This window comes from Cottoperca gobio, chromosome 10 (assembly GCF_900634415.1).
Source record: "Cottoperca gobio chromosome 10, fCotGob3.1, whole genome shotgun sequence".
In the NCBI taxonomy this organism is placed as follows: domain Eukaryota; kingdom Metazoa; phylum Chordata; class Actinopteri; order Perciformes; family Bovichtidae; genus Cottoperca; species Cottoperca gobio.
The window spans coordinates 11,437,243-11,451,552 of NC_041364.1; the positions used below are offsets into that span (position 1 = coordinate 11,437,243).

General features: G+C 40.6%; 1 protein-coding gene across 1 annotated transcript in view; it reads right to left on the reverse strand.

The window, feature by feature from the left end:
- Positions 1–11,281: 11,281 nt before the first annotated feature.
- The window catches only part of LOC115014604 (neuronal acetylcholine receptor subunit alpha-7-like), a 34,056-nt gene continuing 31,027 nt past the window's right edge, over positions 11,282–14,310 (reverse strand). Inside the window, exons 8-9 of the mRNA XM_029441597.1 lie at positions 13,459–13,568; positions 11,282–13,321 (exon numbers count right to left, since the gene is read on the reverse strand). Coding sequence (XP_029297457.1) covers positions 12,707–13,321; positions 13,459–13,568 — 725 coding nt within the window. The 3' untranslated portion in view covers positions 11,282–12,706. The remainder of the gene's footprint in view (positions 13,322–13,458; positions 13,569–14,310) is intronic.

The window sequence follows — 14,310 nt, forward strand, 5'->3', positions numbered from 1 at the left end:
TCACCAAAGATCTACTTTGGTGTGCATGTGTGAGTGGAGCTGGAGTTGCGAACACTGGGTTGCAATAAGAGCACATATGCAAAAAATGTTTTGGTATGCATTTGAAAACTACCTGGCTCCCTTTGATATTCAGGAGATGCTCACACTTGAGAAAAGGTGTTTGACTGTGAACAGAGCTCTGGTGAATGACAGCTCAGTCCAAATAATGACATATTAACATGTTGAGTGACGATCTGAAAGTCATCCAGGTTCTGAAAGTCGTCCAAACTTGATATTTACTGCAGGGGACTTTTCAAGTATACACTCTCATTGAATTCTTCTGACTGAGCTCGAGACACATTGTTAAATCGTCTGAAAGCTAATCCATTGACGTTAGTAAAGGTCATTTCACTAAAAGTTTCCTCTCAGTGCTTCTCCTGTTCTGTCCTTATTGCCCTGATTAAGTGTCATATGTCTCCGGAAGTGCTCATGTTCTATTGCAGCTCTACAGGCACCAACCCTCCTGACCCCCATGTCTCCTATTAGTATTAAAAGGAGACAACAGGCTCCAGACGAGGCTAATTCATGGTCTGCCCTGTTGTCACTCATCTTAAATCTCTTCAGGCCAAGAACAGAATCAAAATAGAACTGTCATAGAAAAACTAATTTAGCGCCTTTTATGTGGAGCCTTTCCCCATTTCTTATTAGAGTCTGTTGGTACATTGATGGATCTATAAGATTGTATTCCTGTTGCGAACTGGAAGGAGGGTCTGGGGAGGCTCGGCGCTGCGTTTTTATTCTCCTGAGGTAGATAAAACGCAATACACTCATTTCAAATGGGGGCATGATAGAGAGTAGGGGAAAAGAGCTGTAGAGGAAGTAAGAGGATTGGTGAGGTTGTGGGTCAAGGGGAAAAAAGATCACCAGTGAAATAGACATCATTTATGAAGCTTAACTTCCATGTGAGTGGATATTACTGTAAAGTAAAGAGCAGTAGCAACAGGTTTAAGACATAATTCATCTGAGCGGCCCTCACAGCAGAGTTTGCTCCAGGAATTTACAGCAATTGTTTAGGGGATTTTTAAACTGCCATATTTCACAGCAAACTAATGCACGAGTTACCCCCCGTATCTAAATATTTAAGAACCATGAACCAGAGACATATAGGACAAAAAAAAGACCTTTCCATTTGACATGTTAAGCCAACATGGACGCCTTTCAACATGCTCAGAAATGTTTTGATTTGCACAAATAGGCGACATTTCTATGACAATTGGTTATGTGCTATGTGGTGAAATTGTTTTGTCAGCTACTGTGTCCAAGGTCAAAAATACACGTTCAATTAATTTGATTCAAAATGAAGATCAAGTGATTATTTCTGCTGATATGAGCTTTAGTAATACTTGTCAAGTTAACTCAATGCTTTGATACATGAAGTTTTTAAATTGTGAAACTGTGTCTGTGCACTGCCTCCAGACTTCCTGCAGTTAGAGTCAGCCTACTTAGCTCGAGGAGAGATGGGAAGGGGGGGGGGTTTGAAAGTAGTGCTTCTCATCTTTTATGCCTCCGGTGGGTTTTCAGAGCAAACTTAACACAACTCTGAGAGTTGTCAGACGACTCTTACATTCTGTCACACTTGCAAAGGAGAGGACCTGGAGTGGGCAGTTAAAGTGGGGGAAATTAATTCAAGGAAAAATATTGAGGGATGCTCTGCCCCAAATTGTGCTTTTTTGCTCATTATTTTGTGGTGGCCAAACTCTTCAAACTGTGGCTTATGATTGTTGCATGGTTTGCTTCTTCAACACACTAACTGTAACATCAAATTGTAATCACATGCACGACCTCCCACCACACAGTATGTTTGACTGGATGTGAGGGCACAAGGTTGGAAACTACTCATGTGGTGTAAAAAGGGATTAGGTATCAAGATGAGAAGCAACAACTTTCACAGTTTGAATTTCAGTGCAGTAGGTATTTTAATTGCAAGCAAAGAGAATATATTATAGAAATATTTTACTAGTTGAGAAAAAGCTGCTGCGTGCTAATAAAATAATGATGAAGATCAGACCGTGATTCATTTAAATGAGATCTTTTTTGAATTTAGCAGTATTCCTCCCTTTAGAGCAGGGGTGTCAAACTCATTTTAGTTCAGGGGCCACATGCAGCACAATTTGATCTGAAGTGGGCCGGACCAGTAAAATCACAGCATAATAACCTGTAAATAACAACAACTCCAAATGTTTCCCTTTGTTTTAGTGCAAAAAAGTACATTCTGAAAATGTTCAAATTTGATCTTTTTACAAAACATTATGAACAACCTGAAATTTCTTAAGAAAGGAAAAGGAGCAATTTCAACAATAGTATCAGTTTATCATTTACACATGTGCATTATAACTTACAGATCACAGTGTAACTACAAAGGCACAAAACATTTCGTCACAGGTATCTACAGTAGATAGATAGATATATCCTCAGGGACATTTGGGAACAGTATTTTACTTTATGATCAAAACAACAAGTTTTTACACTTTGCAAAGTCACCCCGCCCGGATTGGACTCTCTGGCGGGCCGGTTTTGGCCCCCGGGCCGCATTTTTGACACCCCTGCTTTAAATGAAGTGTGCATTGCATTTCTATGCTTACCTAAACTCTTGTTTGATGATGTATGTTGTTATTTTGGGTAACTCCAACTCAAACACAGATGACAGGATGTCTTGTTGTTGTACCTGTATTTCCATTATATCTACAACTGATAGAAAAATCAACAGTAAACATAAATCCAACAAACTGAAGGAATAAATGCTTCTTTCTTAAATTGTCAATATGACTCAGTGTTAAACAATTACATACCATTAGATAAACGGGCAGACATTTGAATCTCTCTTACCACAGTAGCCTCAGTACACTCAGAGAGCAGTATGGTCAGGAAATGTGTTCTGAATAAAGGAGACTACTGAGATGTTGGCGACCCACATACAGTTATTGTGTGCACATATAACACCTATTTATTTAAATCATAATTTGAGCTGAAGTTCAAGCCCACAGGATTAGTTGAAAACTGATTCTAGGAAATGACATCTGACTTTCCAAAGCATGAACAAAAGCACATTACAATTTATTAAAAATCAACAGGAAATAATCAAATGTAATGACCGCTACAAAGTGATTTTTATCAGGAATTCTATTTTAGGACGGCTTTTCCTTTGAACTGAGATGCTCTATTTACACACAAGGGATGCACTCGCACTCTGTGGCTCATTGAAGAGAATGCAGACGGGCATAAAGGCTGAATTCCAACCAAGCGAGCACACATGGGACATTAGCAAATGGACAGAAACAAGGATGAGGCCATTATCTGCTGTGTTAAGAATGTGTCCGTTTCTGTGCAAAGAATGTGTGGGCATGACTGTGTACAAGTCTGTGGTGTGAATCTGTGTGTGTGTGTGTGTGTGTGTGTGTGTGTGTGTGTGTGTGTGTGTGTGTGTGTGTGTGTGTGTGTGTGTGTGTGAAATAAGCTACTTGTCCCTATAGACTACATCAGAGATGGAACATGCAGTCAGTGACAGCTGTGACACAGAGGACAAATGGCAAAAAGGCAACACATCTTTAGAAATAGGTTAAATAATGATGTCAGATTCTAGTGTCAGGGCTTATGTTTGGAGCTGACCTTTTGTTACACCGATAGCCTTGATACACCAGAGTGAATTGTGAAATGTATTTTGAGTCTCAAGTCTCACTTTTAAGGGAACTGTGAGGCACAGTGATGCTAAAGTTAGCATGCTAACATGTTAACAATGACAATGCTAACATGCTGATGATTAGCAGGTAGGCTATAATATGTACCATGTTCACAATCTTTAACATTGTAACATTAGCTAATTTGTGTTTAGGAAAAGGAGTAAAAGAGTTTTTGTTCTTAATGTGAAGTATGAGAGAAATAGACCTGTTGATAAAGGTTGAAAGGATCCACAAAATTAAATCTGAGGATGAACAGACATTTCACTCGAAAACAAAAATGTCACCCTGATGGTGGCACCAGAAGGGGATTACTAACGTCAATAGGATTCATAGTCTAGGAAACATTCATATCTGTACAAAATGTTGTGCCAATCCTTGTTGTTGTTGCAATATATTGCACTGGATTATATTTAGTGTGAACCAAAGTGGTGGACTAACAGACCAACGTTGTTATCTCTAACTCCCTTTCCTGCTTTCATATGATATGTTGAACAAACTGGCGAGACCTGATAAAGCAGGAAAAGAAAATTACCTTTAAAACATTAGTGCTATGAAATTTCTTCTGAAAGTGTGTTTGCATATTATGCCTGGATAGGTCAAAGCTTCTAATACTCCAGGATTGTTTGATACATATAAATCAGTATCACTTATAATACAATAATATTTTCATTAACATTAATGAATACATTTATTAGTATAGTTGACGAGGCAGAATGAGGAAACATGGGTACAACAGAAAAGTACATTTGTACGTTCTAAATCTGATCGGAGTGCTGGTAGACCTGCCAAGGCTGCTGTCACGTGGTGCATCATGAAGATAAGAGTAACACTGACTCATAGAGAAATGTATGGCAGCAGCCAAGGGAACTCTACATATCAGCCAATGATAATAGGAACACGTTTCATGCTTGAGATCTGCCAACAGAAGAGGTAAACCCAGGACGAGGGCCCAAATTAACCACGAAGTTCACTCAAACTGCTGCGGCAGATACGATCTAGCTAGAGCTGAATAAACAAATACTGAGACACTACATCTCCACATGGTCCAAACTCTTTTATGACCTCTCAATCAACCAGTTTGAGAAGTTTTTCAGATTAGACTGTGCAGACTGATAATCCAAATGCACATTTGCTCAGATTACTTCATGCCTGCGGATTATGGGTCATGCATTATCTCACATTTGCTGCTGAGAGAGAGATTCATGCTTGTACTGGTTTTTTTAGTTTGTTTGTGCGTTCTTGCTTGTGTTCCATTGGGTATTTGTGCGGTAAAGTGTATTATGGCTTTCTGCATTTATGGCTGTCTGTATGCTTACAGGTGCTGTATGTTTGTTTTTCTTTCGATTTTTAGGACAATTAATTTCACAATGAAAGAGAAATTCAATTCCTGTCAATGCAGCCATCAAAAGTGTGACCTGGAACAATTGGCTTCAATATTAAATGGACGATTGTTGAATCAATGTGATGTGTTCATCATTCCCAGCTTACAGTTCAAAGGTTTCAACCTGTTTAGTTTTTTCTGTTTTCACAGTGTATAGGTCTCAGATTATGCTTGAATCTATATTGTAATACTCGTAAATATTCATTTAACTATAACTATTTCAGAAGCCTGCTTTCTCTGCGGTTGTCCTTGAAACTTGGCAAAATCAGGACTTGGCAAACTCTATTGTGCGTTCTTGCCAAAGCTGTACTCATTTGTTTGAGTGTGCCATGAAAATATTATCATTTGACTCATTTAATTGCTGCCATATCTTTTTCTAGGGGAATCTACTCGCCTCACATCTAAAACTCATGTTTTGGTTTGAGCCTGCAGACAGAGCCAAGTAAACAGTTCCTCTGGCCAACAGAGAGGAGTAAGGAATGCGCTCTGTCAGGACAACCATGAGGAGAGTGAGAGGAGATGAGACTGATGGATGACAGGACTCCCTATCCACCCATCCCTGCTGCTGCTCTCTCATTTGGCGATGCATCACATTAGCATTCAGGCTGTTCCTTTTTCCAACCCACTGAAATGAATCACAGCTTATTACAGTAATGAAAGTGTCACCACAGAATTGAAAAAAAATAATGCCTTAATGAATTACTGAAACAGAATAGCACAGCAAAGAGTCATAAATACAGAAAACAATAAGGAAAATAGAACAGATTAGAGGCAGTATTAAATAGACCAATGACATGACAACAAGTTCTCCAAAGTACGTTGTTTGTAACTGAACTGTCCTTTAGAACAGTGGCTCCCAACCGGTGTGCCGCGAGACAAATCCCGGTGTGCCGTGGGATTTTGAAACAATTAGGCCTATTGCATTTAACTGTACACAAGGTTTGTAATTTAATTTGAGTGTTTCCTCTAGGTTTACTGCTCTGGGGGGTGCTGCCTGGGCTGGATGAGGTCTGTGCCTGGCACAGATTTTTTTAAGTTCTCTCCTTACCTTTCCTCCTCACGTGTGTGTGTGTGTGTGTGTGTGTGTGTGTGTGTGTGTGTGTGTGTGTGTGTGTGTGTGTGTGTGTGTGTGTGTGGGGGTTCGGTCCGTCCTTCGCGAGTAGAGAATGTAAATACGCAAAGCAACTGAAACGTGCACAAGCGTTTAGTTTATTTAGTAAAAGAGCACCTGTTCAAAACAAAACAAAACTTGAATTTTATGGGGGGGGGGGGGAACACTGTACTTTATCTGTACTTTTTCCTACACACTTATTTCACAATATAGAAACATTAGGTTTTATATGCTTTGGCCTAAATATAAATAAAACAATCATTAAAAAAAAAGAAATCTGTCAAAGCGAACCCGTTTTAGCCATTTGTGCATGGTGGGAAATATTAGAGTGTGACACATCAAAGGCTCTCTGCTAGTGTGAAGGACAATAACTTCTTACAAGGACTAGGCTAAATAAATGTTCACAGAGTGATAACAGTGATACTACGTGTTATAGAGGGGATTTTGACGGAATATGAACACAGGTGTGCCTTGAGATTTTGGCTTGGTCTTTGGTGTGCCTTGGCCACAGAGGGTTTGGGAACCACTGCGTTTCCTGATCTGGCCCCCCTATTGGCAGGACCACATCATGTGTCATCATCAATCTGTTTTATGTTACAACGCATGGTTTGGTGAGGTAAAGGCACAAGGAAAACTTGATAAGGGTTAGGGAAAGATCATAAGTCCTTAGTTGGGTAGGAAATAGTTTAAGATTAGGAGACCTTTGTTATCATGTTTACAATAATAGCTAAATATTTAGTTAGGTTGGTTGAAAAAACAACAACCTTTTGATTCAGAAAGAAATGGGAGAAGAACAGTCTCCTGGGTAAAAGTAAGATTTTTTCTTGATTTATCCATCCACCATGACCTCCACCTTACATTGACTTTGTTGCTGTATAATAACATAATCTGACTACCTACTATGCTTAGGTCGGATAAGTCATAATTACTATGGCTTTTGGGGCACTCATTATGTTGTTATTCTTGGAAGGACTGTCTCGGACATAAATGTTTGTACCAATTTCAAGGCAATCCCTGAAAACCAGAAATGTCAACCTCATTGTTGCACTAGATCAAAAAACAGGGGATCACCAAAGCCAGTGTGCTTCATCATCTGGGGACCATGAATGCCGACAGGCCAACAAACTGACAGACTGACATTGCCGTCCATAGAGCCAAGCCACCAGCATGGCTGAAAAGTAAAGCAAGCAAATGAGTAGCAACGGGGCAGGATTAAATAAGAGCAGAAAGTGATCTAACCAATAAGCAAAGACCTGTTAGAAGTGGGGCCAGACAGATGGCTGTGCAACTCGCAGAACAAAGAAGGGAAAGATCATCTGGTGTGGCAGCAGTGTCCAGCAGGGTTGTTTCCCAACTCCAACCTCTTAGGGGATTGTGCCATTGATTAGGACTGAGATGAGAAAACGCGAAGAGGGAGCAAGATAGGAGGTGAAGGCTCTGGGGTGTGACGTCCGGTCACTCTGCGGCCCAGCTGATGTGTCTCTGTGTGTGTTGAAGGAATAGCATTTGGCTGACTTGGCTCACCCACCCCACAATCCACCTGCCACACACAGAAACACACAGCGAGAGCTTCATTTTTCTGTTAACTCATAATGCTGGGCCAGCAGTTCAGCAGGCAGAGGTCGTTGCCATATTGGATGGTAATAAAATTCAACCAATAACCTTTTCATGGATTTCATTACTTTCTTGCCCTTCCCTCACTTTGCCCCATAGCTCTATGGACATGTTTATAGTTTGGTTTTCAAAATAATTTACCTACTGTTGCATTATTATTCATCACAGATTACATTTTAATCTCTATTCCCGGGGAAAAAAAGGGAAAGTGTCTTTGTTTTGTTCCATAACTTTTTGATTCCCTGTGAAGTATACATCAGCTGCACACTGAGCTCAGTGGTCTGACCGTTTGACACTCTGTGAACATGCAATCATGGTCTCGCTCAGGCCCCCGCTATGCACAGTGTGTGTGAACGTGTTTATGTTGCGGGTGTAAAAGCATGTTTGTGTTTATGTGTGTGTGTGTGTGTGTGTGTGGCTGCTAGTGGTGGCTACAATCCTTTATGTGAGGCACAGAGTATTGCAGTATTTGCCACGTTACAACTTAGGCTCCATATCATCAAGCTTCCTATCACTGGCCTGACATAAAACAACAATAGCAACACAACAACATCAAGACTTGTTTACATGTTGTGATCTCAGAAGCTGCAGTCTGGCAGCTGAGCGGTTCTTCCTCACAGGGGGTTTGCTATGTATACCAGACCGTGTTGATTAGATTGGGGCACACGCATCTGTTCCAATGGTTTGTTTTCCACAAGACTGTTATCTAATTTTCATAATGTAAGACATAACATAAGACATGCAAAACATAAAGACCAACAAAGACCATTTTCCTTTAGGATTCCTCTATATTTTGTTGCATCATTTTACCCCTGTACCTTCACGAGTCTTCAAAGGCCTCAAGCTGGCAAAGAATGCTTTATATTTATATATAATAAATTATAGATGAACAGATTGGAGTTTTAATAGTAATCACAACAGAATAAAGATCATGTTTGGTTCATGTGGTGTGTATCTGAATGTGTGCATTGTGTTTTAGTGCCGTGTTCACGGAGCCTCCACCTTCTCGCCGCTGTTGTGCTCTGATCCCTGATGAAATTCTCCCGTGTCTCAGAGGAAAATAAGAACAAACAGATTTCTAATTAAACTGTGTACAAGGTGGTGAGTGACTGCACGCTTTGTATTCCCCAAAGTTCTTGAATATTTACAAGGTCAAAACAGATTAAGAATGTATGACTTTTCCTTTATGACAAACACTGTTATGCTCAGATTTGCCCAGATGTGTCGTCCAAAATCAATGTAGTACATGTGTTTACATCCAAAACGCAATCTGGAATTGTTTGCTTTTTATCAAAGCACACACACACACACACACACACACACACACACACACACACACACACACACACACACACACACACACACACACACACACACACACACACACACAAGCAGTTTAGCTAAAGTATGCAGAAGAAAACAGAAGAGAGGGATTAACCTTTAACACAGTATACAAAGAGGCTGCTTGACTTCCAAGCAAGATGCCTTGAGAGTTTACAGATGCCAGATAACCCCCCCCCCCCCCCTCACTCTTTATCACAAGTTTGCCATTTCTATCCTTAATTTATAATCTAGCCTTGCAGTAGGATTCTCTGTTTATCTTCAGTTGTGTAACATTCTTTATGTGTGGCCCACTGACTGGTTGCTATCTTTAAATCCAATCTCTGCCTCTCTCTGTTTTCATTCAAACAGACCATTTACACCACACACAACTAATGTTCCAAAATAATTTATTTTACACTATTCAACTGAGAATCATCACATCGCATTTGGTTTTGGTTCTTTGCTATTTGCTGTGGAAATGTTTTACCAGTTTATTCCTTTCCTCTTTGACTTCTCATCCTCAGACCATTGAAGTGTCTTCTCCAACATGATGATGTTTAATGATGCCATTGTTAAGACACAGTACGATCAGTCAAAATCACAACTGGTATAACTTTGTACCAATGTCTCATCATTTTAGTGTTTGATCAATCAATTTCTAAATAATCTACAAAATCTCTGTTTGGAAAGTTTGTTCAAAGTGCTGGATATCTCTCTGCTGCTGGACTTTCATCTGCCTCTGTCATGGACTGTTTCACTCATTTTTAATTCCCATGCCCCTTTAATAAATGATTAGAATACTGACACAGTGCAGGAGGAATAATTCAGCCCTTTAGTGTCCCTATATATAACACAGACAAACACAGACATAACACACAGGACCACTGACTACTGTGATGGTATATTTCAGACTTAACTAAAGTGTTTATTTCGTTTTTTCTATCGCAGATATTTTCCTGCCTTTTTGTTACGCGAACCCTGAGCAAGCAGAAACTAAGGTTTCATTTTGTCATTTGTTTTTTAGTAGTTTTAATTAAAATGTTGAGTTCAGAAGATGGACATATTGCATTGAGTCTGCATACTTACTAAAATAAAACTTTATATCTCTTGAAGGAATAAACGCAGTAACCATTGCACCTCAAATGTGGATTCTTTCTTGATTGGAGTTCATCCATAGAACATCAAACAGTTGGAAGTTGAGAGGCAGCCTTTGTTGGCCACACAAAAAAAGAAATCAGGGCATATTTCCTAGACCACAGAAGGAAAAACATGCCCCACATTCTTCGTCTTGCGTGCTTTTTTGGCATACTTAAACTCAGATCTTCCCTTGATTTCCTCTCACAATAAATGTTTTCTTTCCATTCTTTAGATCATAGACAATTTGTACCATTATCTAAGAAAACTAGAGCTTTACTGAAATAAAGGGAATTCTTCACATTATATTGTCTGGCACTTTGACAGTTTGACCTGTCCAAAAGGGTTGACTTTGAATTTATGACATTTTTTTGCCCTCCTATTAAAATAAGCACATCCTGTCCCATTAACATGATGTCATAATGAATGTATCACAGTTATGAACGCTGGAGATTTAGAGCCCTCTGTGACACAAACACCAGGCACTTTAATGTCTCATTAGTCTTAATAATCAGTGATGACGCTGATGGTGACATTGTGTTTGTGGCTCTTTAATTATGGCATTCTTATGCCATAATTGCAACTGTTTCAAATGACTCGCTTTAATTTTCTTTTGCATTATCCCGATTCATTTTGCACTTCAGCCATCTGGCCGATCTGTTCTCTTTCAATTTGGCAGCTCGCAATAAAGCGACATGCACTCTGATTGAACTTAAAACTTGTGGATGGAGTTTGCAGACTTGAAAGTATTAGCTGGTGTTTTTCCTCGTAAGTTAAGCAAAAGTATGCGGTTGATTTTTTAACCCTGCAGGAATCTAAGAAGAGGTTTCAGCTATTGTTTGTGTTTGGGATAATGCTATGAATGAATTTATTCAACACAGTGACGCATAAGGCATGGTCTACTTTCTGTGTCGAATCGTCCAGATGACTATCAACAAACCAACCAAGCTTTACCCTCCCTCCACATTATGTCCCCAAAGATCCATCCAAAGCCTGTTATACAGAGAATAAATATACTTTTATTATTATAGAGAGCAAAAAACTCACACTTGGTATGACAGAGAAAGAGATAAAGACACCAATAACTGTAGCTACGACAAAGAGGTGACACTAAACACGTTAACAACTTTGTTGTGTGAAGCAGTCTCACTCGGCTCCCTCTACAAAACACGGACAAGACTTACTGACACTTGGGCCTTTTTTGAATCTACAGAATATTCTCCTGTGATATGGTGGCAGAGGAGGTTGTGAAGTTTTCTTCTTGCTGTGAGCCTCTAGCCATTGTCTGTGGTGTCAGAGGTTCAAGAGTCACGTCACTCTTCATCTCTCAGTGACTACTTATGTACAGTGAAGTCCAACAAGGTACATACAACATACACTATTTGAATGTATTTTAGAAAGACACCTGTGCCGTTTGTGTTACTGGTCAACACCAGTACATACTAGTCGACACGGTGCCTTTTGATACTATATACTGGATGTTTCATTACAACATTGTTCCAAACCGTTCTTATGTTACAGATTATTTTTGGCTAAAAGTAAACAGGCAAGACAAAGTGAAAAGTGATCCTAAATAAGCATTCCTACTCTGATGAATAAAGAAAATGCATTTACACTTGTGTCACAGCAGTCAAGTTGATTTCTGATGTCAAAGTGAAAGCAAAAACAATACATTTCACAGTGAAACATCTCGTTTTAATAACTAACCTAATATCATTACAGGGATGGTACTTCATCAGAAAAAGCCTGATTTTGTTATTAAGAGTTCAGAAGGTGAGCAGTAGGTGTATGAGCTATATGTTGAGATGATTGACAAGAACTAGAGAAGAGGCAGTGAGGGTGTTGTATGAGTCATTGTACAGTAAATTAAGTTTGCAGAAACAATGATATTTACACTGTTTTCAGGCTAAAGACAATTAGCTGCCACATTATCTTCCCCTTATTGAAATCGTACTCAACGTAAAAAAGAAATTCTATACAGTGCCGTCCTCTACTTCCCAACCTGCATGCCCAACCCATGTTCTTCTTCTAGACATGAACACTTTGTCTCTGACATCAACACAGAGTGGGACAATGAACTTATGATTATATTCTTACATTTAGAAAGTGCTAATGTAATATTATGATCCATCTTTGTAATTACTGATTCATCAATTGTGAATATTTTGTTTCCTGATTGGTTAAATTGACTACATGACTCAGCAGCTTGGCAGAAATGCAAGATTCCATTTCTTGAGTTAATTTTTTTTATTATCATAAAACACTGCGTGGCCCAGTTCCTTTCAAATGAGGTACCCTGGCTGTAGGTTGGGGAACATGTACAGCACCCTTCATTGTATCCTTCCCCCCATCCACTTTCTCTCTGAATCACTTCTTGACCCTGATCTGTTGCTGTCTTCCTTCTCTCTCTACTGCTGCTGCAACCAGCTATGTGAAGTCCTTGGAAACAGCCTCTATGAAGTTGGGTGCTGCCATGAGGATGGTGAAGGTGCAAATGATGGAGAAGAGAGAGAAGGCGACCAGGCACAGCCGGTCCACCACCGCCGCTGCAAACTTCCACTCGCTGCAGATGACCTCAGCCTTGTCCTGGTCCCGGAACCGCTGGGCAATGTACGACACCTCCTCCAAGATGCGCTGGATCTCTGGTGGGGGGATGCAGACTCCCATCCCAGGTCCAACTCCCATCCCAAGGCCTCCGACACCAATACCAACTCCTCCAGATGGGTCAGCTTCATCACTGAGGGAGCCATGGGCACGCCCCCCTAGTGCTACCCCGGAGTCGCTAGAAGTCGGGCAGTGTGGGCTCTCTATGGGGTGGTAATTGCCAAAGTAGAGACTCATGGAACCGTTGGAGGTGCCTGTGGGGCAGGATGTCTGTGAGAGGGGCATATTGATGCTTGGTAAAGTGCCCATCTCTATGGAGCTGGTGCTGGAGTGGTGCTGGGAGGATTGACTTTGCTTGTAACCAGACCGTTTGCGCTCATCGCCGGGTTGTTTCATACGGAGAAACCAGGCACACCAGTGAAGCAGAACCACCCGAACCTGAAAGGCGAGAGGGAGGGTCAGTGGCGCACACACAGACATGCGATAACACACTCATACAAACATAAGAATTTGTGCTAAATGTTATCAATGGCAGTAGACATGATTATCTGTTTAGATCAGTTTCAGTAACTCACCCACTTGGGCATCTTGCCTCCCCGAGGGTCATGATGATGAAACTGCAGGACTATAACTGTCACCACCACAGACATCCCCACTATCATCATGGTGCTGGCAAAGTACTGGGCTGCCGAGTACACAAAAAACATCAACGTCAACAGACTTTAAATCCTGCCACGAGATACAGATAAGGTCATGCCCCCCTCCCTTGAACTACCCCATGGTCACATTTAATGAACATGTATTAACAGGTAAAACATTAAGCTTGAAATATTTCCAAAAATAGGTTGATTTCACACTGCAACATCAAAGGAAAGCAAGTCTGATCAATTTGTGCAAGAAGTTATATTGCCAAGGGGAAAAGATGCACACTTGCACTGAAACGGAGAAAAGAGAATAGGGGTAAACAAACCCAAAAAAATAAAGGCGAGAGAGAGAGCTTAGTGCTGGTTCTGGAGGAATGTTTTCACCAGCAGGAGGGACAGGAAGAGAGGAGGGGAACACACACACACACACACACACACACACACACACACACACACACACACACACACACACACACCCCTTAGGGCCTACCCTCCCTGCTCTTGTTCATAAGTGACTCTGAATAAAGTAGAGCTAACAGCTAAACATGACTTCAGCTACTGCAGTGCCAGCAAAGTCAAACTTTGTGTGACCTTGTGAGGTCTTGGGTTTTTGGAAAGACATTTGTGCCTTTATTGATAAATGACAGGGTATACATGGGGCTGGAGAGAGAGAGAGAGAGAGGTAGGACATGCAACAAATGTCCCACGACTGGAATCAAACCGGGGATGTTGTGGTTATATGGCATGCGCTTTAAAGTTTTCAGCTGCCAATGATGCTCCACC